Consider the following 25,152-nt stretch of genomic DNA (forward strand, 5'->3'; position numbering starts at 1 on the left):
CTAAACGATAAAAGAAGCAATAATTTCTTCCACTCCCGGAGAAATAAATGACAAAATCTTTTGATTTTTTTTAAATTACATTATTAGGAGTATTACTTCATTTTTTTCCAAAAAAAAACTTACAATTTGCGTTATTTTACTAATTTCACCTTATAATCGAAATTAGTAAAAATGACTTAAATAGGAGACATTTTTCAAGCTCTATGAATCGTTTGTCATTTACAAATCAATTAAGAGGGGGGATGGGGTTGGGGGGGGGGTGAAATGACTGCTTGTCTTCCTGTGGCTTATTTCGTATCTGAATATTCCGAGAAAAGATTCTTCAAATCAACCTTACAGCCAAAGCGTAAAAAATGTGGCGAGATCTACAACATTTTGACAATTCAATAAGTATGTGGAGTGGGAAGATTATGTGCTGCTATTTTTGAAATGATAATTTTAGCTGAGCAGTACATAATTTACAGTAGCGGATCTAGTGGGTGGGTTTTATTTGAACGTTATCAACCAAAAATTATCAGCATTTGCTCTTTTGCGGTCTTCGATTCACCTCCCTTTTTGAAAGAATTTTCTGGATCCGCCACCGATTTGTTATCAAGAACTACAACTCATTTCATGTTCATTTATACCACTAAAACTCTACCAGAGTTGTCTTTCTCTAAGAAGCAGAAGACACTTGCTGTGAAAACGGAAATGGATGTTGAATTCTGAAGAAAAGCTTATTTTAGTGATCTTTGCAGGTACTTAGCAAAAATGACTGTCGGGTACAGTGTTATTAGGTAGTACACTGAATATATCGTCTGGTTAATTATCTATATAGATCTATGTGAGTTGCATAAAAGAAATATCTATTGGGATTGTCAACCTAGGCCTAACGTAACTTTGTGTTTGTTTACACCAGTGGCGGATCTGGCAGTGTTGAAAGAGGTGCGACCTAAATGTGTACTTTTTCTACCCAAGACCATAAAATGACAAAAAATTCTTTCTTTTTAAAAGATTATTCAACCAAATGTAGGGGGGGGGGTGTTAACTCCCTGTAGATCCGCCACTGGTTTGGGTCACAGTTACCTCTGGGGACAAGTATGAGGTATTAAAAGAGGTTCAAAGAACCACAGGATACAATATGACATTTGTCGATTTGATATAAAGGTTCAAGTTGTTTAATATTGTGGCCTCGATCTGTGTTAGGAGTAAGGACTTAAATTTTTTTTAATTTATGCACACCATTGTGACCTGCACCACCCACCCATTAGTGTGGGACAGCCTAGGAGTCTAAAGTTTTATATAGAAGTGTATTTGATAAGAATTCTTTCAAAATGCATTTAAAATCCACAATCGTCAATGATATAATTCTTTATGTTGTAATGCCCTCACCCTCGTGTACTAAGTGTAGATTCCAGTTTGTAGACACAATGATCTCGGACAGCGGCTACAGAAATACAAAACTCGTGTGAGCAGTAAGGCCCACCAAGTCTCTGTCGTATATCTTGAGAACCATGATGGTTATTGGAATATATATATATATATATAAGTTAAAATAATATACATGCATCCTCATGAAGTGTACATTCAAGTTTGTTCACACAGTGACTACTGAGGTCACAAGAGGAAAAGGTGTTTTCTTCCAAAATAAATTTTCTTTTTAGGAACCACAAATTTAAATTCATTTTACAAATAAATATATATATATGCAACCATCATCATGTACCTTAATTTGTCCACAACACGACTCTTGTGTTCAAGATGAGGTCACTAAGGAGGAATACACAGAACTGAGATTTTTGTTTTAAAAGAGATAATGCTGCAACTCAGATGGGCATCCTCATTCACTGTAGATTACAGTTATTTCATGTTAAGATGACCCCTGGGATTAGGATGGAGTCACAAAAGAGTTATAATGATTATGTATGAATAAAGTAGATATTTTTTAATGAAATTCTTTCAAAGGACCCTAGCAATCATGATGAATTCTATTTTTTTTTTTTAGAATTATGTGTACTAAGCATCTCCATGTCTTGTAGATTCATAGTTACCATCGCGACCCCTGAGTCCAGGTAGGGGAAGATGCACTATATCCACCTGTGGGGTTTCGTTGTGGGGCACAGCATCAAAAATGCATCATTTAATGTAATAATTAAATGAATATTAATGTCAAAGAATAATTGTAAAACTAATGATTTGGATTAGAACGCTGCTCAGGATGTCCACTTTTTTGTCTCGGGCTCGTAATCCTGTCTACTTTGTGTCTCGATTGTTTTGTTTTTGTACTGAGATATTTATTTCGTATTGTCTATTTTATCTAGAATGTTGTCCACTAAGCTAATGATGGGGATTGTAGCACTACCCTGCACACAGACATGGAATTGATCTGCCTAGTCCATTATCAGAAGAGTGACCAGGACTGTTCCTCCCATCAGAGAAGTTTCTTGAGAAGCATTACAAGGTACAGACCTACATTATTTTAAATCAGTTTTACTTGCCTGGTCACTTGGCCGGTTATCAACTTATTTTTTTGAATAATCATCTGAAAACTTTTACCGCCCCTTTGGCCCAATGGATATGAAAACGGCTGGCTTAAAAATATCATGATTCATGAATATAATAAAACACTTTTGTTAAAAACAAATTCTTAGATTTCAAACATTCATTGTTACACTTACTAACACATAGTATATATATTGTACCTAATAACCATGTTAACTGCTAGCAAATAATTTAGAAAAGAAGAAATATATATACACTGTATTTATAATCTCTTGAAGAAATAAATCAAGTCTTGTTACATAATTATAGATATTATTAAAAAATGGGTCTGAGCTAGGTTTTGTTTGTCACATAAAACTAACACAATAGTCGACGTCATCTTTAGTGGAACACAATCATCGATTATAATCGAAAATCAGTTGATTGTTGGCAAATTCTAAGCTCTCGATTACGAAAATTTTATTCCAATTAATAGCTTTTTAGATTTTGTTTTCTCAACGACTGTAGTTTTTGAAGAATATATCTAGTAACCTAAAAGTTTTGTTTATCGTAATGGCGGCGCACTCAAAAGCGAAAGTATCCATACACGGGGAATAAAGCATGTTCGCTTGGTCAGATACTGAGATAGCCATACTTTGATTCAGGCATATAAACGAAGGACTATTATCAAAGAGAGTCTTGATACTAGCTAGTAAAGCCACGAAATGAAATGAATTTCTTTCCTCATTTTACTTTGCTGAACATTAGGCCCTAATTATATTTTGACTGCTAGTCAGTTAATGACATTTAACTTTGATATACGGGCCGTGGGATATAACTGAAGCAAACAATATATGTTTTGGGCAACTTTTATATGTGCAATTACCAATAAAAGAATAAAAAAAAATACACACAGAAAATATTCACTTATACTAGACTCTCAGCTATAGAAACAACAAATATAAACATAGAAAATATTTATTTACACTTTTTCAGTACATATGTACTTTAATTACTGTAATTATTATTGAATTTCTTTATGTCCGATTATAATCAATAATTAGTTAGTAAACCAATCATCGATTATGAAATTCTCATCGATTCCCGGGCCGCCATCACTAGTCATCTTCGTTTTGTCATTGTCATCTAGTAAGTGACCATGTAGTCAGCAAAGTTCATTCTTTGTCACCATTTTAATTATTTCATGCTTTGAGGTGACACTTTTAAGGAAGGAGTACACAGTTAGAGTTGCTGGCTGCAAGAACAACTCGCCCTCCCCCGAATACATAATGTGTACAGCCCGGGGTTACAGCAGGTAACCACTCACTTTAAACAGGGATTTCATGTAGGGACTCATTTCTCCCAAGTGTCTTGACATTCACCAGCTGGCAACATATGTGTCTCGATCAGCTCAACCTCATTTGCATTCTCAATTTTAGCAATAAATTATCATTAAAATTTTTAGGGACTTGTCTGAATGGGCAGAAGAAATGTTTTAACTGACTATCCCATCATTGTCAGCTGTTGGAGACTGAACAATTTACTGAAATCAGTGCTGGGGTGTAGCAGTCAGTGGGTGTCCTCATTTGCCCCAAGAAGAGTCAGAGAAGTATTCATTTTTACTGTAAAAAGTTTAGTTCATGTAAAGAGCATGAAGGCAGATTTTACAGTTATCTCCCTTAGACTATGTAAATTATAATACAGCACTTGCTAATGATGTTATTTTACATATTAAATGTTGTGTGAATGTTTTCAATTTGGTTGGTAGTCAAAGACATGAGTTATAGCTGCCTGTATTGTACCAGTTTACCTACAGAATTGAACATAGATTACATGCACCTGACTCTCCAGGACATGTTATATACCTGTCTGTCTTTAGATGGGACGTATTATGGTACAGCAATGTCTGCATGTCTATCTTTAGATGAGATGTATTATGGTACGGTAATGTCTGTATGTCTGTCTTTAGATGGGATGTATTATGGTACGGTAATGTCTGTATGTCCGTCTGTAGATGGGACATATTGTGATACAGTAATGTATGTCTGTCTGTCTGTAGATGGGACGTATTATGGTACAGCAATGTCTGTATGTCTGTCTGTAGATGAGACATACCATAGTACAACAATATATCTATGTCTGTCTGTACTCTGTAGATGGGAAGTATTATGATACAGCAATGTCTGTATGTCTGTCTGTAGATGGGACGTATTATGGTACAACAATATCTTTATGTCTGTCTGTAGATGGGACGTATTATGATACAACAATGTCTGTATGTCTGTCTGTAGATGGGATGTATTATGGTACAAAATGTCTGTCTGTAGATGGGCAGTGTTATGGTACAACAATGTCTGTATGTCTGTCTGTAGATGGGCAGTGTTATGGTACAACAATGTCTGTATGTCTCTCTGTAGATGGGACGTATTATGGTACAACAATGTCTGTATGTCTGTCTGTAGATGGGATGTATTATGGTACGGTAATGTCTGTATGTTCGTCTGTAGATGGGACATATTGTGATACAGCAATGTCTGTATGTCTGTCTGTAGATGGGACGTATTATGGTACAACAATATATGTATGTCTGTCTGTAGATGGGCAGTGTTATGGTACAGAAATGCCTGTACATCCGTCTGTAGATAGATTGTATTATGGTACAGCAATATCTCCATATACGTCTGTAGATGGGGTGTATTATGGAACAATGTCTGTAGGTGGGACGTATTATGGTATATTAATGTATGTCTGTCTGTAGACGGTACATCAATGTCTGTAAGTCCGTTTGTCGGTGGGACGTATCACTGTACAGTAATGTATGTCTGTCTGTCTGTCTTAAGATGGTATGCATTGTCCATCATCAGTGGCCTCGTGGCTAGCCTGTCAGACTCTTGACCAAAAGGTCGTGGGTTCGAATCCTGGCCGCGGCAGAGCCGACGTTGTGTCCCTGGGAAAGGCAATTTACATGAATTTCCTCACTCCACCCAAGTGTAAAAGGGGTACCTGGCTATAGACAGTGAAAGATATTGTTAGAATGTTAGTGCTTTAGCGCCTGTAACAACAGCTTGCACTGTATGCTTCACAGGAAGCTGAGAAAGTTCTAGGTTGATATAAGATCTGCCGGGGTGATAATGTATTGTGAAGCGGTTTTAGCAGCTGGAAAAAGCGCTATGTTATGTAATTTGAGTGTGTGAGTTTTGAGTGCTAGTGAGCATGTAGAGTGTGAATGGTTTTGTTTGTGTCCTTTCTGTGTGAATGAAGTTATTTCTTGTTTGTGTTTCTTTTCCATATGTCAATGTTCAGTTTGAAAACGAGGAGTTTTTCCTATCTCGAGTCAAAATTATGACAACCGATAAGACCAGTGAGTCTCTTGTTTAGATTGATTGATTGTATCTTGCTTAACGTCTCGCTCGAGAATTGTTCACTCATATGGAGACGTCACCAAGACTGATAAAGGGCTTCAAATTTAGGACTATGCTCGGTGCCAATGGCCATTGAGCAGTGAGGGTTCTTTAGCGTGCCACACCTACTGTGACACGATACATCTGTTTTTAAGGTAATCTCCGAGGACCTGTGACATCCACACCTGATGGTTTGGCGATGGAACTGTCACTACCTATTTTAATGACTTAGGTCTGTCACAGTCGGGATTCGAACCCCGGCCCTTCGCATGCTGGGCGAACGCTCTTAACTTCTCGGCCACCGCGACAAAATTCTTGGGGATTTTAATTTGCTGAAACTTTCATTTACATGTACTAGTACCTGTCTGATTTCTGGCCATTCCAGCACTCATTCTCAGTTTGGTTTTTCAGCTCCCTGGGCCTCATGAGATTGTGACACCGTGCAGTAGGAGCAGTTTCTACTGGTATCTCTTAAAAGCAGACAGAGATTTTCTTATCATCTGATCCATTTCTGGAGACAAACTTTTGTATGGAGCTGGTAAAATTTCTATCTTTTTTTAGCTTGTTTGAGCAATAAGCTCAAGTGGGCTTTTCTGATCACCCATTGTCTTTACCCTATCCTCAGTGTTTAATATCCTCCAGCATTCAGATCATGTTTAGTTTTGGGCATAAAAAACTCTGCAGAGAGAAATCCGAATGTAGGACGATATTAAACATTGCATCCATAGTAATATAAGCTCAAGTGGGCTTTTCTGATCACCTATTGTCCGTTGTACATCTGTCTGTCCATCTGTCTGTAAAGTTATTTTCAACTTCTCTACAATAACATAGCCCAATTTCAACCAAACTTAGTATTGTTAAAGGATTAGAAATCGTTTAAATGAAGGACCTAGCTTTTAAGGTTATATAATCAACAAATGAAAAAAAAAATAGCAATGGGTTATTTAAGAATCGTCTCCATAACTAATGAACTAGAAATGATGAAACGTCTATAAGTTATTTGAAACCTTCCTGACATATTGTAAATTGTTTGAAGTCTGGCTTCAGGGGATAGGATTAAGGTCATCGGTGCTTGGGAAGGACAAACACAACAGGCCAATGACCCCATTTATGGTAAAATGGTGGGGACATTCTGAAATTTATTGGGCTGAAATAATGTACATTGGGGCCATTTTTTCTTACCAAAATTTGTCCATTGTCCGTCATCATTGTCGTAGGGGTCATCATAAACTTTTCACATGTTCATCTTCTTCTCCAGAACCAGTGGGTCAATTTCAATCAATATTGGCACAAAGCATCCTTGGGTAAAGGGAATTTAAGTATGTTCAAATGAAGGGCCACACCCTTCTCCAAGGGAGATAATAGCAAAATAGTGAAACTAAATTAACATCTTTAAAAAGTCTTCTCCAGAACCACTAGGCCAATTTCAACCAAACCTGACACAATTCAAGTTTGTTCAAATGAAGCATCGTGTCTCTTTCCAAGGGGGGTTAATAGCGAAATTTTATAGTGAAAATACATCGATGACTTTTGTAAATCTTCTTCTCCAGAAATAATTGGCCAATTTCAGCCAATCATGGCACAAAGCATCCTTGGGTAAAGGGGATTCAAGTTTGTTCAAATGAAAGATAATCACAACAATGCAAAAATAGGGTGTGATTGTTTAAAAATGATCTTGTCAGGAACCAGAAGAGCTGAAATTTACATGAAAGCTTCCTGATATAGTACAGATTTAAGTTTGTTAAAACCATGACCCCCGGGGATTCATTAGGGCCACAATAGGGGATCAAACTTTTACATTCAAATGTATAGGTAAAATCTTTGAAAATCTTCTCAAGAACCACTGTGCCAGGAAAATACAAGTTTACATGAAAGCTTCCTGACATAGTGCAGATTCAAGTTTGTTAAAATTATGGCGCCCGAGTGTAGGATAGGGCCATAATAGGGGATCAAAGTTTCACAGATAAATATACATGTATAGGGAAAATCTTTTGAAAATCATCTTCTGAAAAATCACTGAGCCAAAAAAGTTTGCTTTTACCAAAAAGCTTCCTGAGATACTAGTGCAAATTCAAGTTTTTAGCTCACCTGAGCTGAAAGCTCAAGTGAGCTTTTCTGATCGCTTTTTGGCCGTCGTCCATCTGTCTGTCTGTCCGACTGTCTGTTAAACATTTACATTTTCAACTTCTCCAAAACCACTGGGCCAATTTTAACCAATGTTGGCACAAATCATGCTTGGGTGAAGGGAATTCAAAATTGTTCAAATGAGGGCCGAACCCCTTATCCAAGGGGAGATAATAGCAAATCAGTAAAAATACACTGAACATTTTTAAAAATCTTCTTCTCCAGAACCAGTAAGCCAATTTCATTCAAACTTAATGCAAATCATCCTTAGTTGAAGGGAATTCAAAATTGTTCAAATTAAGGGCCAGGTTCTCTTCAAAGGGGAGATAATCACAAAAGTGTAAAAATAGGGTGGGGCCATTTAAAAATCTTCTTCTCATGAACCGCTGTACCAGTATAGTTGAAATTTAGTGGAAGTTTGCTGACATAATGGAGATTCAAATTTGTTCATATCATGGCCCCCAGGGGTCGGATGGCGCCACAATAGGGGAAACCATATTTTATATGTATTTATATAGGAAAAATCTTTTAAAATCTTCTTCTCAAGAACCATTGAGCCAGATGAGTTCAAATTTACATGGAAGTTTCCTGACATAATGCAGATTCAAGTTGTTCATATCATGGCCCCCAGGAGTCGGTTGGGGCCACAATAGGGGAAACCATATTTTATATGTGTTTATATAGGAACAATCTTTTAAAATCTTTTTCTCAAGAACCATTGAGCCAGAAGAGTTCAACTTTACATGGAAGCTTCCTGACATAATGCAGATTCAAGTTTGTTCATATCATGGCCCCTGGGGGTTGGGTGGGGCCACACTAGGGGAAACCACATTTTATATGTATTTATATAGGAAAAATCTTCTTCTCAAGCACCATTGAGCCAGAAGAGTTCAAATTTACATCGAAGTTTCCTGACATAGTTCAGATTCAAGTTTGAAGCTTTATGACATAGTTCAAATTCAAGTTTGTTGAAATCATGGCCCCCGGGGTGTCAGGTTTTGCCACAATAAGGGAAACTGTATTTCATATGTGTAAATATATGATAAATTTTTAAAAATCTTCTTCTCAAGAACTACTGTGCCAAAAAAGTTGAAATATACATGAAACCTTTATGACATGGTGCAGTTTCAAGTTTGTTCAAATCATGATTTCCGGGGGTCAGGTATGTCCACAATAGGGGAAACCGTTTTTCATATGTGTTAATGTAAGATAATTAATCTTTAAAAATCTTCTTCTCAAAAACCACTGTGCCAGAAAAGTTGTATTTCAATGTACCTGAACCTCCCCAACATAGTGCAGAATCAAGTTTCTTAAAATCTGACATGGCTCCTGAAAAGTTAACGGAATAACAATGGAAAATTCATTTTCCATGTGTTAAAGTGACTCAGGTGAGCGATGTGGCCCATGGGCCTCTTGTTTTAAAATATGCCCCCAGGAGAAGGGTGGATTGATTCATTGTATATTGTTTAACGTCCCTCTCGAGAAAATTTTACTCATATGGAGACGTCCGGAGAAAGGTAGAGTCACAATAAGGGATCAAAGTTTTATATACATGTGTACAAATATTAAGGGAAAATTATTAAAAATCTTCTTCTCAATAAACATTGGGCCAAAGAAGTTTACATTTACACGAAAGCTTCCTGACATAGTGCAGATTCAAATTTATAAAATTCATGGTCCCTGGAGGTAGGATGGGGCCACAAAGTTTTACATGTGAACACATGGTGAAAATCCTTATATCCTTAGGATAGGAGAAAGCTGAAGATAACGAACAGTGATCAATGGGGAACTATTCTCTGAACTTTATGTTGAGACATGATTGGTTGGAAAACTATTTTCTGAACTTTACGTTGGGTGGTGAGGGGGTGAGAACTGATTTCTGAAATTTATGTTGGGAGGTGATGGGGTGGAGAACTATTTTCTGAACTTGACGTTGAGACGTGATGGATTGGAGGACTATTTTCCGAACTTTGTGTAGTGAGGTGACAGGGATGAGAATTATTTTCTGAACTTTACATTGAGACAAGAGGGGATGGAGAACTATTTTCTGAACTTTACGCTGGGAGGTGAGGGGGCGAGAAACTTTTCATTGATGTCGTATAGGACTTAATGTACATTTTATTTTGTATACAGAGATTAGATATTGTGAAGTGAGTGTTTTTAAATTGACGTTTGTTCTCAATTTGGTACATTCAGAATGATTACATGGATTTTTGTAGACATTCTTGTTCTAATAGCATAATATTATGGTGGGAAGAAATCATTTTGGGTACCTAGTACTTAATGTTGAAATCAATTTTACAGGGTAGCAGTTACTTGAGATGTCCGGCTGATGGATGAAGATAGTTTCCCTGAGACTCTAACATTTTGTAGAACTTGGATAGCTCTATTCAGTATTGCTGTAGAAAATGTCAGGTTTGGAAATGAAATTATGTAAAATGTTTTATTCCTCATTCAGAGAATGGCTGGGGCATATAGTGTTAAACCATTTTAGCTCACATGAGCTGAAAGCTAAAGTGAGCTATTCTGATCAAATTTTGTCCAGCATCAGTTTTTTCATCCATCCAAAGGGGAGGTAATAACAAAAAATAGGGTAGAGTTATTTAAAATTCTTCTCAAGAACCGCTAAGCCAGAAAAGTTGAAATTTATATAAATGCTTCCTGACATAGTGTAGATTCAAGTTTGTTCAGATTATGGCACCACGGAGTAAGATGGGACCACAAAAGGGGATCAAAAATGGTGGAGTCATATTTAAGGATCAGAAGTATTACATAGTAATATAGAGGAAAAATCTTCTCTTTTTTGTAAAATGATGAACCTTGAGTAAAGGCAATTGTATAGCTATGACACAGCTAGTTTTTTACTCAGGTGACCTATTGCATTTGGTTGTCGTCCGTCGTCGTGCGTTGTGTGTCGTCCGTCGTGCATTGTGTGTCGTCGGTCATGCGTTAACAATGGAACATTTTTAACTTCTTAATAACTGTCTGTCCAATTCTTTTCAAATTTAGTATGAAGCATATTTAGGACAAGGGGGACATAAATTGTAAATTTCAGGATTCCAGCACCCCTGGGGCATTAGGGGCGGGCCAACGACTGCACAGAATGGACCAATTTTCAAAAATCTTCTCAAGAACCGCACATGCGTAAGAAAAACTAAATGTGTAAAACACTTAAATAACATCTTTAGTGCTATTGATACTAAATTGAAAGTGTAAATAGATATTTAGAAAGAACAGGTAGCCCTTTACCAAAATTGTAAATTTGATGATCCTAGGGATAGGGGTTTTTGGTATGAGGTTGGGGCCAAAATGGTCAGTTATTAAATGGTGAACAATTGACATTTTTAATTTCTTCTTGATAACTATCATTCCAGGCCGTTTCAAATTTGGTATGAAACATATTTGGAACAAAGGGACCATAAATTGTAAATTTCAGGATTCCTGCAACCCTGGGGCCTATGGGGTGGGACAAAAACTGCCCAAAATTGGCCAATTTTCAAAAAATCTTCTCAAGAACCACACACGTGTAAGAAAAACTAAATGCATATTGATGTAGAGCAGGAAAGTCTCTACCAAAATTGTACATTTCATGATCCTTGGGGTAGGGGTTCTGACCCCAGGGCGGGACCAAGCTTGGTATATAGTGTTTATGTGAAAAACACTTAAATAACATCCTCTTTAGTGCTATTGATACTAAATTGAAACTAAATGGATAGAGCAGGCAGTCCTTTACCAAAATTATAAATTTGATGATTCCCAGAGTAGGGGTACTGACCCCAAGAAGGGCCAAACTTAGTATATACTATTTATGTGTAAGTTTACTGTTATTGTATAAAATCTAAATGCATACTTATGAATAGCAAAAAAGGATGTACACAAAATTGTGAATTTTAAAACCCAGGGTTAGGAATTTAGGATGGGTCCAAATTAGTCATAGCTTTTGATGTTTTAATGCTAATACACCTATCATTTAAAGCATTTCATCAGTGTAGGCACTTTTGAGGGCAGTGAAGTTTCCAGAACGCATCTTGTTTTATACTGTTGCTGAACATTAGAATTTAGCTTAGATGTTCAGAATAGGAATTTTTTTTCTAGATTGCATAGCCTGTGGGAGTAGTGTTGATACTTTTTCACTAGTATTCAGGTGACCAATAAGACCTGTGGGCTTCTTGTTTTCAAAAGCAGTATATTATCGGAGATAAAAGTCAAAAGGATCCACACTACAGCTCATTTCCATATTCTAATCAAGTATTTTTTAAAATCATGTACACCTATAGAATCATATTGATACTGTCAATTTATAACATTGAACGCATCAGTGTGCTCTCAGCTACGCTTTGAAGATCATCCGGAATTCAAAGGTTTCTTCATGCTTACATGGTTATTTTATCTCACGTGATTTAAAATGACAGCTAATTTGTCATGTAGAAACTTATTTAAATACCCCTTAAGGGATCCAAACTTACTTTTCATATAATTAAGAAATTATAAATCATCCCCCTAGCAGAAACCATTCCATATCTGTACTGACCAACCAATTTTTGATAAACAAACGTGCGATGTGTTCAGATAAAAATAGCACTTACTTTTAAAGACCTGTATGTGTTTCTCGTAGCTCTTGGTTACGGTCATACTGATCCACACGTAAATTTTAGTTCGCGTGTGAGTTCTCGCATAATTTGTCAAAATACTGGATCTACCTATTTTCACTTTCTCTTACTGGAGGGCAGCACTGTTCCTTGTCAGTGGCCATGCGTCTGTACATTATTGTTGGAGGCTCGATATTTTTTGCAAGGGCCATCAGAAAGTATTAATTTTAGGGTTTAAACGAGAATTTTTAACTATAGAAATGTATCTAAATTGCAAAGTTCATACCTTCAATAATGCAACAAAATTTTAGAAAGCTCTAGGAAAGTTGTTATTTTGTGATTTTTGGGCAAAATGAGCTGTATTATCTCTTTGAAGAACTGTGAGCAGTAAAATCTCAAGAAGTTAAAGAAAATCGCGAATAACAAAGAAAAGAGTGCAGTGAACGACCATGTGTAATTAACTCTCTGCATTAAGTGTGGACATTTTATTAACACATGGGTATTCTTCTACTAATCAACTAAATTTGATTTTAACATATATGATTTCCCAGATATTTTAACAAAAGAATTGGCCACAAGTTCCTAAATCTTAGAATATCCTCTCCAACTCAAGAATTTAACATGAAGTGATTGGTCATATAGAATTGTTCAAGGTCTCTTGGATTTAGTAAAACGAAAGATCTCTTATTCACCATTTAAAGGTTTTCAGCAAGTTGAAGTACCAATAAAGGTTTTGCAGCTGGAGTAAATCTTCAAGGTCAAGGTCAAATATCATTTTAGCAAAGGGTCTTGTGATAAAGAATCTGATATACAAGATATGAAAGCCCCAGCTTAAATAGTTCTGGAGATATGACCTTGATGAGGTTTTTTTAAAAGTTGGTCAAACTCCAAAGCCAATGTCACAAATAAAAACTTTGATAGCTATAAAGGTTTTGTCACAAGAAATGCGCACATGAAAAATGAATGACCCATCACTTACAATTCAAAAGTGATGAGCAGCAAGGTTCAAGTTTCACCTGAAGTTTTGAAATATAAGTCAAACTTCAAGGTCAAGATTGCAAAGTCGAAGACAATGGTGTAAAATGAAAGGTTCTGTCAGAAGGAATTCATATACAAAATTTGAAGGCTGTACTTTAAATAGTTCAGGAGATTCTGTCTAAGTTTGGGTTTCTTTAAAAACATCAAACGCTAAGGTTTACGTCACCAGGTTGAAATCTCTGGTAATGTCTTGAAGGTCTTGTTGCATAGAATACCGATATATGAAATATGAGAGCCATACGACTCCCAATTCAAAAGTTAGTAGCAATGTTAAAGTAGGGGAAGACATACAGGACAGGACAATATTCCTCCCCCTCCCCCGCTATAGTCGCAGGGGTATAAATCACTTGAATCCACACACCTGCTACACTTGAAAATGATTTGTTTAAGTGAATTATCTGCACTATTTAAACGTGTTTGCATATTAACATGACGAATCATGACCTTGCTGTTTTTAGCTCACCTGAGCTGAAAGCTCAAGTGAGCTTTTCTGATCGCTTTTTGTCCGTCGTCTGTCTGTCCGTCTGTTAAACTTTTCACATTTTCGACTTCTTCTCCAGAACCACTGGGCCAATTTCAACCAAACATGGCCAAAAGCATCCTTGGGTGAAGGGCTTTCAAGTTTGTTCAAATGAAGGGCCATGTCCCTTTCAAAGGGGAGATAATCACAAAAATGCAAAAATAGGGTGGGGTCATTTAAAAATCTTCTTCTCAAGAACCACTAAGCCAGAAAAGCTGAGATTTACATGAAAGCTTCCTGACATAATGCAGATTCAAGTTTGTTCAAATCATAGGCCTCTGGGGTTGGATGGGGCCACAATAGGGGATCAAAGTTTTACATACAAATATATAGGAAAAATCTTTAAAAATCTTCTTCTCAAGAACCACTGAACCAGAAAATCTGATTTTTACATGAAAACTTTCTGGCATAGTGCAGATTCAAGTATGTTCAAACCATGGCCCCCGGGGATAAGATGGGGTCCCAAGGGGGGATCAAAGTTTTACACACAAATATATAGGAAAAAACTTTAAAAATCTTCTTCTCAAGAACCACTGAGCCAGAAAAGCTGAGATTTACATGAAAGCTTCCTGACATAATGCAGATTCAAGTTTGTTCAAATCATGGGCCCCGGGGGTTGGATGAGGCCACAGTAGGGTATCAAAGTTTTACATACAAATATATAGGAAAACTCTTCTTCTCAAGAACCACTGAGCCAGAAAAGCTGATTTATACATGAAAACTTTCTGACATAATGCAGATTCAAGTTTGTTCAAATCATGGCCCCCCGGGGGGGGGGGGGGGGGGGTAGGATGGGGCCACAAGGGGGGATTAAAGTTTTACATACAAATGTATAGGGAAAAACTTTAAAAATCTTCTTCTCAAGAACCACTAAGCCAGAAAAGCTGAGATTTACATGAAAGCTTCCTGACATAATGCAGATTCAAGTTTGTTCAAATCATGGGCCCCGGGGGTTGGATGAGGCCACAGTAGGGTATCAAAGTTTTACATACAAATATATAGGAAAAATCTTCTTCTCAAGAACCACTGAGCCAGAAAAGCTGATTTTTACATGAAAACTTTCTGACATAGTGCAGATTCAAGTTTTTTTCAAATCATGGTCCCCGGGGGGTAGGATGGGCCCCACAAGTGGGGGGGGGTCAAAGTTTTACATACAAATATAGGAAAAAGCTTTAAAAATCTTCTTCTCAAGAACCATTGGGCCAAAGAAGTTGACATTTACATGAAAGCTTTCTGACATAGTGTAGATTCAAGTTTGCAAAGGGTAGTTTGGGCCATAATAGGGACTAAGGTTTTACATGCAAATATATATGGAAAGTCTTCAGATATGGGCCAAGGTGACTCAAGTGAGCGATGTGGCCCATGGGCCTTTTGTTTTTAGATGAATTTCAAAAACATTTCCCTATACATTCCCTTAAAAAAGTAAGTCCATTATTGTGGTTCACACACCCCCAGGGGGGTGGGGGGGTGGGCTCCTTCCCCGAGGACCACATTGTGAACAAACTTGAATCGTCACTACCTGGGGATGCTTGCATATTGATATGATTAATTATGACCTTCTCATTCTTGTGAAGAAGATTTTTTCCTTTATATCTCCATGTAAAACTTTGACCCGCTGATGAGGTCCTACCCAAACCCAGGCAGGCCATGGTTTTAACAAAATTGTATATATACTATATCAGGAAACTTTTACATCAATCTCATTTTTTCTGGCCCAGTGGTTCTTGAGAGGAGTTTTAATTGACCCACCCTATTTTTGCCGTTTCTTCATGATTTTCCTTTGAACAAACGGTACCACTGTGTTGGTCGCTAGATTAGAACGCACACCCCGCATGCGGAAGGCCGGGGTTTGAATCCTGGCCACGACAGACCTAAGACGTTAAAACAGGTAGTGACAGTTCCATCCTCAAACGCTCGACATCAGGTCCCAGGATCATGTAGCAAAATCAGACTTAAGTCAGAATTCCAATCACCTGTAAGATGTTCATTGCTTTTGGACTGAGACTTTTATATTTACAGACACTAGAAATTTGATAAAGCAATACAGAATATCAATTTTTATTTGGGATGGTTGTCTTCTTAATCATTTCATTGCAATATTCAGATTTTGACTTAAGCTTAAGATGTTTCATGATCCAGGGGCCAGGTGTGAATGTCACAGGTCCTCTGAGATGACCTTAAAAACGGATGTCCGGTGTCACAGTAGGTGTGGCACACCTAAGAACCCTCACTGCTCAATGGCCGTAAGTGCCGAGTATAGGTCTAAATTCAAATGTTAAACAAGATGCAATCACTCATTTGAACAAACATGAATTCCCTTTATGTAATACAGGGGTCTCGGGTTTGATTCCCGGTCCAGTCAAATCATGGATATCAATCTGGATCGTTCAGTGGTTATAGCACCTGACTAGTAATACAGGGGTCTCGGGTCCGATTCCTGGTCAAATCATATCATGGGAACGAAGGCCCATGGATTCGATTCCTACTGCGACACTGATTCAGCCATATCTTATGTAAACATGTAAATATATCACAGACTATCCTTGACAATTCAGTTTGATATGATTACACTTTGTTTATTTTGTAGGACGGTGGAGATTTAGATAAGTGGTGTGATGTTATTGATGGTAAACAGAAGACTGTGACCTTGAATCTGAAGATCTGTGATGAAGACTGGACGTTTGGGGTCACTCTCTGTTACAGTACTACAAATCTAAGTAAGTACTCAGTAATAATGTAAGACTGAACTCTGTATCATGTTTATCTAATATATACATTGTAAAATCAAACACAAATTAATTCACAAACAAAATAATGTTCTGTTAAACTCACAAACACAAGTACATGTTACACATCACAAACAGAGGACTGTAATGTACACAGGGCTGTAATTAACACAGGGCTGTAATTAACACGGGGCTGTAATTAACACAGGGCTGTAATTAACAAGCTGATGTAATTAACCCAGTTATGTAATTAACACTGTGTTGGTAGATGTAATCAACACTGTGTTGGTAGATGTAATTAACACTGTAGAGCTGTGTAATTAACACTGTGTTTATAGATATTGGATTTTCTTCACTTTAGCAGTGTGATACTCAGCCACAAAGAGGTTGTCTCTGATGTCCACACATAAACCCCATGGAAACTCTAAATGACAGTGAATGTAACGGAGGAACTGTCCGTCCTGATCTAGGATGTGGATACGGTGATTGTGATAGTCTGCTGTCAGGATGTGACTCTGGCTGTCTGTAGTGATGCCGTGTGGATTAAATGATTGCTCGGTATTAGAGGGATGACCAGTGTATCTAAATCGGAGTTTTCCTGACTGATTGACCACCACTACTGCACTAGCTTCACAGTCAGCCACACAGATATCCAGGTTCTTGTTCTCACTGAGGTATTTATAGGAAAGACCAGATGAGTAGAGAGGACGACCCTGATCATCAAACTGAATGCTTTGTTTCTCTGTGGAGCCGGAGTAACGCACGACTTTGGATTGTTTCCAATCATCACTGACCATGGTAACCAGGAGATCGTTACCCGCGGTACAGCAGACATAGAGAGGTACCCACCCCTGTAGTGTGATCATGGTCTGTATCTGTTTATTCTTAATTAAGTTTATAGTGTTATAGTCAGTATAAACAAGATCTCCGTCCCGTGTCACTGCTATGTCGTATGGTTCGTTCCCTGACTTGGTTTGTATTGATGTCAGTAGTTTACTCTGGAGGTTGAGCAGCTTCATGGTTTTGTTATCCCCGCATGTCCAGACTTGATCTTCACTCAGACAGCTAACACTGTATAGTCCGTGTCTATACCCAGTGTCTATGGTGGCGGTGAGGCGCGGCTCATCAAGCAGTGGTTTGACTGGAGGAGACGATACAGCTTCTGCTGACTTCATTGTGTCGCCATGTTCTGTGTTAATGGATAATGGCGGCAGAGAACCGAACATTTCATTGAGCTGATCTTTGTTTATTTTCTGAGCAGACAAACTGGGTAATGTGACTCGGACTTTAGGCGGTAATGTTCTAAATTCAGAATTCCTAGATTTGTAAGTAGAGGTTAAGGAGACGTCATTTGATTTTAGGATTGATTTCAAGTCTGACATGATCTGTTTGAGTTCCGCCATTTTCTGTGTGATTTCATCTGTGTTTATATTTAGCGCGTCCAGATGTTTAGTTTTCATCTCCGCAATGGCGGATTTCCGCTGGTTGACAATGGCGGTAATCTCCCGGTGTAGAATTTCTCCTTGTTTATCGGCATCTGTCGTCAGTTTCCCATAATTCCTTTCTAATTCGGCTTTCTCAGTTTCGACATTAGACACCATTTCTTCATATCGGGGATAAATTCTGGTCTCTAATTCTTTTAGATCTTTTTGTAAACTTTCTGTTTTAGCGCCGAGTTTTTCCAGAATATTTGATACATCGTGACCTTTGTGTTTTCCAAATAAGGCGCAGGTAGAACAGACAGGAATGTCGCATTTTTCACAGTAAATTTCACATTGTTTATCGGCGTGGTCTGGACATTTTGGGTAGTTAGGGGTAGCCTTTCTGCGTAAAAAGGGCACGACTTTGTGATCTTTGGAGGTATCTGAGAGGTGCTCCCCAACACAGGCCTTGCATAAGTTTATATTACAAAGTTCACAATGACTCTGTAGGGGGACAGTTTCACAGAGGTCACACAGTAGGACTTCCTGAGCACTGCGCCGGGGATGCATTTCTGATGTCGGGATCACACGAGAAGTTTACTGTTAAATAAATAAAAACGGAATTTCATTTAAAGATTTTGACAGATTACAACAATTAATGAAATAGAATTATAGTATGATATAAAACACAGCGGTCATTACTATAATAATAATCTAGTCTCACCTGAAAATCCAACATGGCCTCCCTGTTCTGTTCTTTCGACCTTCCGTCTAGTCCTGAGCATTAAATACCTGTGCGGCGTGTCAGCCTGTATACACTATCTACGTGTTATCGCTTGAGTAAATACAGAGCGTATATAGTTTTAAAGTTTGGTCTGACCTAGTTTATGTTGGGTAGTTTTGCTAACATTTACGTCAGACGTAAAGTTTCATTAAAAAATTGGAATTTGCAAACAATGGATAGATATAACTTCTTTGATTATATCCCTTTTTATATTGAATTCGGCCCCTTTGTGCAAATAGAATAATATTTATCGTTAAAAACGATTAGCAATATTCATTGGGGGGGGGGGGTGTCATGCAGCGGACCTCCGTTTCTGGTACTAAATAGTAAATACATATACATGTATGTGTTTTTATATACTTTTTTCTTTTGTAGAATGAGTTGAGTGGAATAATGAACCTCCAGATGTCTATGTACACGTGTATGAATAAACTGTTGTACTCGCGCGTGCGAGCTTATCCTATATTATGTGTTTGAGTTTTATTTCCTTAATATTTTAGGTTTTGTTGAATTACCGCAGGGGCGGATCCAGGAAGTTTTGAAAGTTTGGGGTCTAGCTAACATTAACTTTGGTTTTCAAAGGAAGGAGGAGTCCACCCTCAAAATGCGTTATTTAAGAAAGTCTTTTGACGAAGGGGGAGGTGTCCAACTCTCAGACCTCCCTCTGGACCCGGTACTGTCAGTGACTTACAATAGAGATTATAAAAAAGGACTTCCTTCCAGTGATTTATTTCATAATAATGTGTTTGTTTTTATATGGCGGATCTAAAGCCCCCCCCCCTTCTTTTTTTGCGGATCAACGAATTGAAGTTATTCAATTTTAATGAAACTTTGAGTCTAAATGATATGAAAGGTGGATACTTGCTTCGTTCAAATTGATCAACACCAGTATATCATTTAATTCTAGGTAAATAAGACGAAACACTGATATATATATATATAAATTACATGTAGCTAAGTACTTCATTACTAGCTTGAAAATACGGATGTATATTTAATTGCTGTTATAAAATTTAGAAATTCAAATTAAGGATTATCTCCCTCATGCATAGCTCTTATCCATGGACGAATTTGGTTCCACTTTTTAGCACGCTTGTTTTGGCTATATTTAGCTCTAAAACTTCATAGTTATTTCGGATTTCAAACATTTCGGTTGAGCATCACTGAAGAGACATTATTTGTAGAAATGCGCATCTGGTGCATCAAAATTGGTACCGTATAAGTTTTACATGTAGATATTTTCGTCAGATACAAGTATCACTTAAGGTAGCTCACTACACACAAAAAAAATATTTAATGGCTCGTTAATACACTTCTTATGAAGTATGGTTTCACCATCGAAAGAGTGAAGGAAGCTTTCAATTATTTTATATGAATTTTTTGTGATTTTTCCCGGAATGATTAAAATGGTGTTTTGTTTGCAAATAAGAGATTCTTGCGTCCAAATGTCACTGCGATTTCGTGCATGATATGAATATCTGATAAAACATGCCGAGAAGATTCAGATATAAACATTCTAATTTTTTTTTAGAAAAAATAATTGTGAAAATTGAAAACGCTATTTGCTCAATATTTTTTTTAAATCTACGAATAAAATGTGTCAGAAAAGTTATATATCCAAGAAATATATTATATAAATAATTGAAACGAAATGACCAAATTTTAGATATAATCACTATATTCATACTGGAGAAAAAACTGGATCAAAATTTGTAGAAATCGCTAAAGTAATTATATTGTTCTGATTGTATGTACTGTTCATCAAGAAATTAGTTTCCTTTATAAAGTAGTTTAATTTGTATTTGTAAACCATTTTACATCAAGGGAATGTAGTTTTCTGATTACAATGTTCTCATGACTACTTTTTTATAATTCCGATCGGGCTTTTACCCTTTAAAACATCCTTTTTGAAATTGGATCTGAGTATAGCGATAACAATGACTAGAACTGGGGGAACAAGCAAATTAATAAGACATTTTCATGTATAAAAACCGTCTCAAGATCCTCCTAAGTTATTTTGTACACAAGCAGAAGATGTAAATAATGTGTGTGAAGAGTAGCTTAAAGATCATGACCCCCTCCCCCTTTCACAATTTCCTGGATCCGTCTATGTGTTTACACAACAATCCTCTGAAACCAAGCCGCACAAAAATACTGTTTGATCAAAATATGAACATCATACGAAAGCTTATTAGTATAATTTTAAAAAATCACATTCCATTATCTCGTAATTACGAGAAAAAATCTCGTAATTCGAGATGAATCCGAGTTGTACAACTCGTGGATAATTCTGGAAACGCATTTGATACTTTTCCCCTCTTTGTTGATTGGTCAGCACAGGCCCGGGGGGGGGGGGGGGGGGTGCAAACGCACCCCCCTGTGAAAACCATTAAGCACTATTAAAGTCGGCTGTTTAAATCATCAAGCACTATTAAAGTCAAATATTTTCTAAAATCCCTAGCTTTTACTTTCACAGTAAGGAATATCACGAAATAAATTCAATACATATTGCATATGCGTAAAGAAATACGGTTAACATCGTATCCGGTTTCGGTTTCTTTTTTAAACGAATTGAGTCTTGATCAGTGGTATGTTTTGCAGACATTCTGGGAATAAAAATGTATACATGTTTTACTTCATATTTTTCATCTTGGCTCTGTGAATGAATTTAAAGAAGAAATGATCCTTGGTACCTGCTAGGGGATATTAAGCAAATAAAAGCAAAACTGAAAGTCCAACTTCATATAATTAATAAATAACTTTCATTAGACAAGAACACATTATTGACCAGCATTTCCTTACATAATATGACCAATTTTAGTATGTTTCCCCTTTCATATTTATGAGTATTAAATAAGTAAATAAAAAGCAAAAATTGCATCCAGGATAGAGCATTTTTACCCTTATTTTTCTCCATTTCGCTTCTGCTTCCGGGGGGCTTCGCCCCCCAGGACCCCCCACCGGGCTTCGCCCCCTGGACCCCCACCAGGACTTCGCCCTGGATCCACTGCCTCATAAAGTGGCGCCCCCGTAACCACAATTCCTGGATCCGCCGCTGAAACTAGTTCATAATATCCGTTCATAGTCGATATGAACGGATTGTGTCGCGTGCTGAAATTGGTTGGTTCATAGAGGAAAATGCGATTTGTAATATAAATATTTAAGAAATGAACATCACTTTTGAGCTGTTCATGATCAGTATGAACGGCTTTGGATTTGAGGCAAATTCTGTAAATCGCGCTAGCGATTCACAGTGTTTTCAACAATGAATTCTGTATCTACACAATATGAATTCATTAAACTATCTATAAAATGATTTTCAATGATATAGTCTATAGCGCACCCTTTAATTTAGAGATGCATAAGAATTTTTAAAATACGCATTAGTTTACTTCGCATTAAATATTACTGCCGTGTGAACGTTACTTAATTCGAATCAATCTAATGCGCATTATTTTACTTCGCATCAAATTTGATGCGAAATAAAATTTACTGCGCATTCGTGTGAACGAGGCGATAATTTATCGTATGTCCCAGCACCGATAGGCTTCAGTAAAATATAAACAGGCAAGGATGATAGTAAAATTTACATTTGAAAAAAAAAATGTTCGTGATATTCAAATTGTAGACTACTAGTCGATGTGGTAGTTTTCAGCCTCCTGTGGTGTCTTAGAAACTGAAGTTTAATCAAATTTATACGTTTGTTACAATTATTAAGATATCGATTAACTTCGACACCAGTTGCATTTGGACAGGAGTCGAGTTTGTGAATTACTGTCGGTCTGTGTTACATTTCTATAAACAAAACGTTCAATCTTGTCCGGTTTCTCGTTTCCTGTAGAACCGCGACATGATTGAAATTGACACGTTCACTTGGAGTTGAAGTTCTTGGGATGTTGTTGCAGATGTCACTTTATCTTAATTTCATTTCGAAAAATACACTAAGTCAGGAACTGTCACGATTTATGCTAGCATACTTCATGAGCGCATTCTGTTGAGACAACCCCCCCCCCCCACCATTGTTTGAACTGATGTTTGTATATCAATAATAATTTACCATTGTCCTGCGATCCTGTTGTCCTTTTAATATATACCCTCACGTAAAACTTTGTTCCACTATTATGGTCGAAATCTACCCCTGGGGGTCATCATTTGAACAAACTTGAATCTGCACCATCTGTTGACGATTACAATATGAATATACTACTAATGATGACAATTTTGATTTTGAGATTATCTTAAAGAGTAACATTGTATGTCCCTATACATTGCTGTCCTCTTGTGGACTCAACCTACCCCTTGAAGACATGAATTGAAGAAACTTTAACCTACAATAGTGTAGAGAAGCTGAACCCAAGTTATTTTCCGGGGGGGGGGGGGGGGGGGTCCTGATGTTTCCACACAAGCCCCTGTGTGCACTACGTGGGGGTCTTTGTACATTGACCCGATTAACGTCATTGCTCTGTTATTAATGAGATGAAGTTTTAAATTTCTATGGAAACTCTAAACTATCCGTAATTAAATCATGCGACGCCGGACGACAAAATGTACCGTCACACACACTTTGAATAAGATCACTTCGATTTGCTGCAGGCCCGTACCCAGACTTTTTCAATGGGGGGTGCATAAATTTACGGCGAGCGGTTTGGGGGTCGCTTAAGGCCCCCAAGCGGGTCCAGGGCGAAGCCCCCGGAAGCTCCTGGATTTTACAGATTTTATGGGGCTTGAAATATTTCTCCTATTAAATCATTGGTACTATTTTCTATCATTTTAATAAGGTGAAATTAATAAAATGACCCAAATTTTAAGGTGGGTTTTTTTTTTTGGAAAAAAAAATAGGTTATCCCAATAAAGTAATTCAAGGATTCCGTCATTTATTTCTCCGGGAGTGGAAGAAATTATTGCTTCTTTTATCGTTTAGTACATTTTCCGAAACAAGATACCGCGATTTACCTTAACTTTGAAAAAAAAAATTGAGGCGAGGGAGGGGGATTCTCTGAATATTCTGTGAATCGCGCCACTGAGTTTAAAGCACGCGACTAAGAGAGCGTAATGATTTGAAAAAATACATGTGTTACAAAGATCTCGCAGGTCACACCCCGAATTAAGATTGTGAACTTACGTGGATTATCATCCCAATCTTGTGGTTTCCTACATGTACCTCCAAAATACAGTGCACCGTGCACAACGGCGTGACTCTTGTAAAATATTTGGTGTGAAACCATGAGATGATCACATGCAATCTCTGCGAATCTTGCTAGGGAAAGTTGGATTTATTTTGATGCTGTTATAATCGATCATTGTTTTTGAATAGTATCCTCAAATTTGACAAGGTTCGATATTAAAGAAGCTGGGGATTTTTATGATATTCCCAAGCCTTTTTAAAAAATAAACCTAAACATGCTTTACCTCTCTGATTACATGCACTTTATATTTCAATGCTATGACATCTACTTGCACCGATAGAGCAATTTATCGCATGAACTTTGAAATGTAGAAAACGCGACTGATATGATCAAGTAAGAATAAAAGAAGAGTCTTCTCTAGTATATCTTAAAATATTCTTAATTTTGTCTAAGGATCATCTGCATAATGGCATGGATCATGTCGACATAAAAACAGATTTGTTAAGTGTCAATCTTACTAACTTTACGTTAATCATTCCCCCTCTGGATCCGCCACTGACCGGGTTTTATATCGGGTGCGTTCAGAGTAACCCCAATGGGACTATCACCGATTTGCCAATAATAAATATTTAAGTCCTTGATACCATTGGATCCCTGTGTATTCTGAACGAGTTTGGGTTACAAATGGTGAGAAATCTAACAATGGTACCATTGGTATACCACTAGCAGGCGCGTAGCCAGGCGTACGTTTGTTCATATGAGTGACCTTGACGGGCATTTACCATGAATTATCTGAATTTCTCTTTGGGACATAAAAATAAAATAAAATTTCTAAACTCTACGCAGAAAAACGAAATCTCTTAATTGGGTTAATTTACAATAAGGACATTGAATCAAGAAGTCATAGAGTTATGTATGATGCTTATGAATGTCAGGGAAAGTCCACTAACAGTTGCGCAAGGC

The 25,152-nt window shown here is 37.3% G+C and overlaps 1 protein-coding gene and 1 long non-coding RNA gene across 5 annotated transcripts in view; one reads left to right on the plus strand and one right to left on the minus strand.

Moving 5' to 3' along the window:
- Positions 1 to 666: 666 nt before the first annotated feature.
- The window catches only part of LOC130050896 (uncharacterized), an 80,819-nt gene continuing 56,333 nt past the window's right edge, over positions 667 to 25,152 (plus strand). Inside the window, exons 1-6 of one of the 4 annotated variants that reach the window (XR_008799272.1) lie at positions 667 to 737; positions 2,301 to 2,440; positions 3,926 to 6,399; positions 10,290 to 10,400; positions 16,720 to 16,849; positions 17,220 to 17,359. This is a non-coding gene — a long non-coding RNA (uncharacterized LOC130050896). Of the gene's footprint in view, positions 738 to 2,248; positions 2,441 to 3,925; positions 6,400 to 10,289; positions 10,401 to 16,719; positions 16,850 to 17,219; positions 17,360 to 25,152 lie in introns of those variants that run through there. The other 3 variants (XR_008799273.1, XR_008799271.1, XR_008799274.1) reach the window with 3 other exon arrangements.
- Positions 16,880 to 19,111, minus strand: LOC130050893 (E3 ubiquitin-protein ligase Midline-1-like). Its single transcript, XM_056151740.1, has 2 exons — positions 19,004 to 19,111; positions 16,880 to 18,879 (listed from the first exon to the last, which is right to left on the minus strand). Exon 2 carries the CDS (start codon positions 18,847 to 18,849, stop codon positions 17,191 to 17,193), a length of 1,659 nt encoding a protein of 552 aa, XP_056007715.1. The 5' UTR covers positions 18,850 to 18,879; positions 19,004 to 19,111; the 3' UTR covers positions 16,880 to 17,190.

The sequence above is a fragment of the Ostrea edulis genome, chromosome 10 (assembly GCF_947568905.1).
Source record: "Ostrea edulis chromosome 10, xbOstEdul1.1, whole genome shotgun sequence".
Lineage (NCBI taxonomy): Eukaryota > Metazoa > Mollusca > Bivalvia > Ostreida > Ostreidae > Ostrea > Ostrea edulis.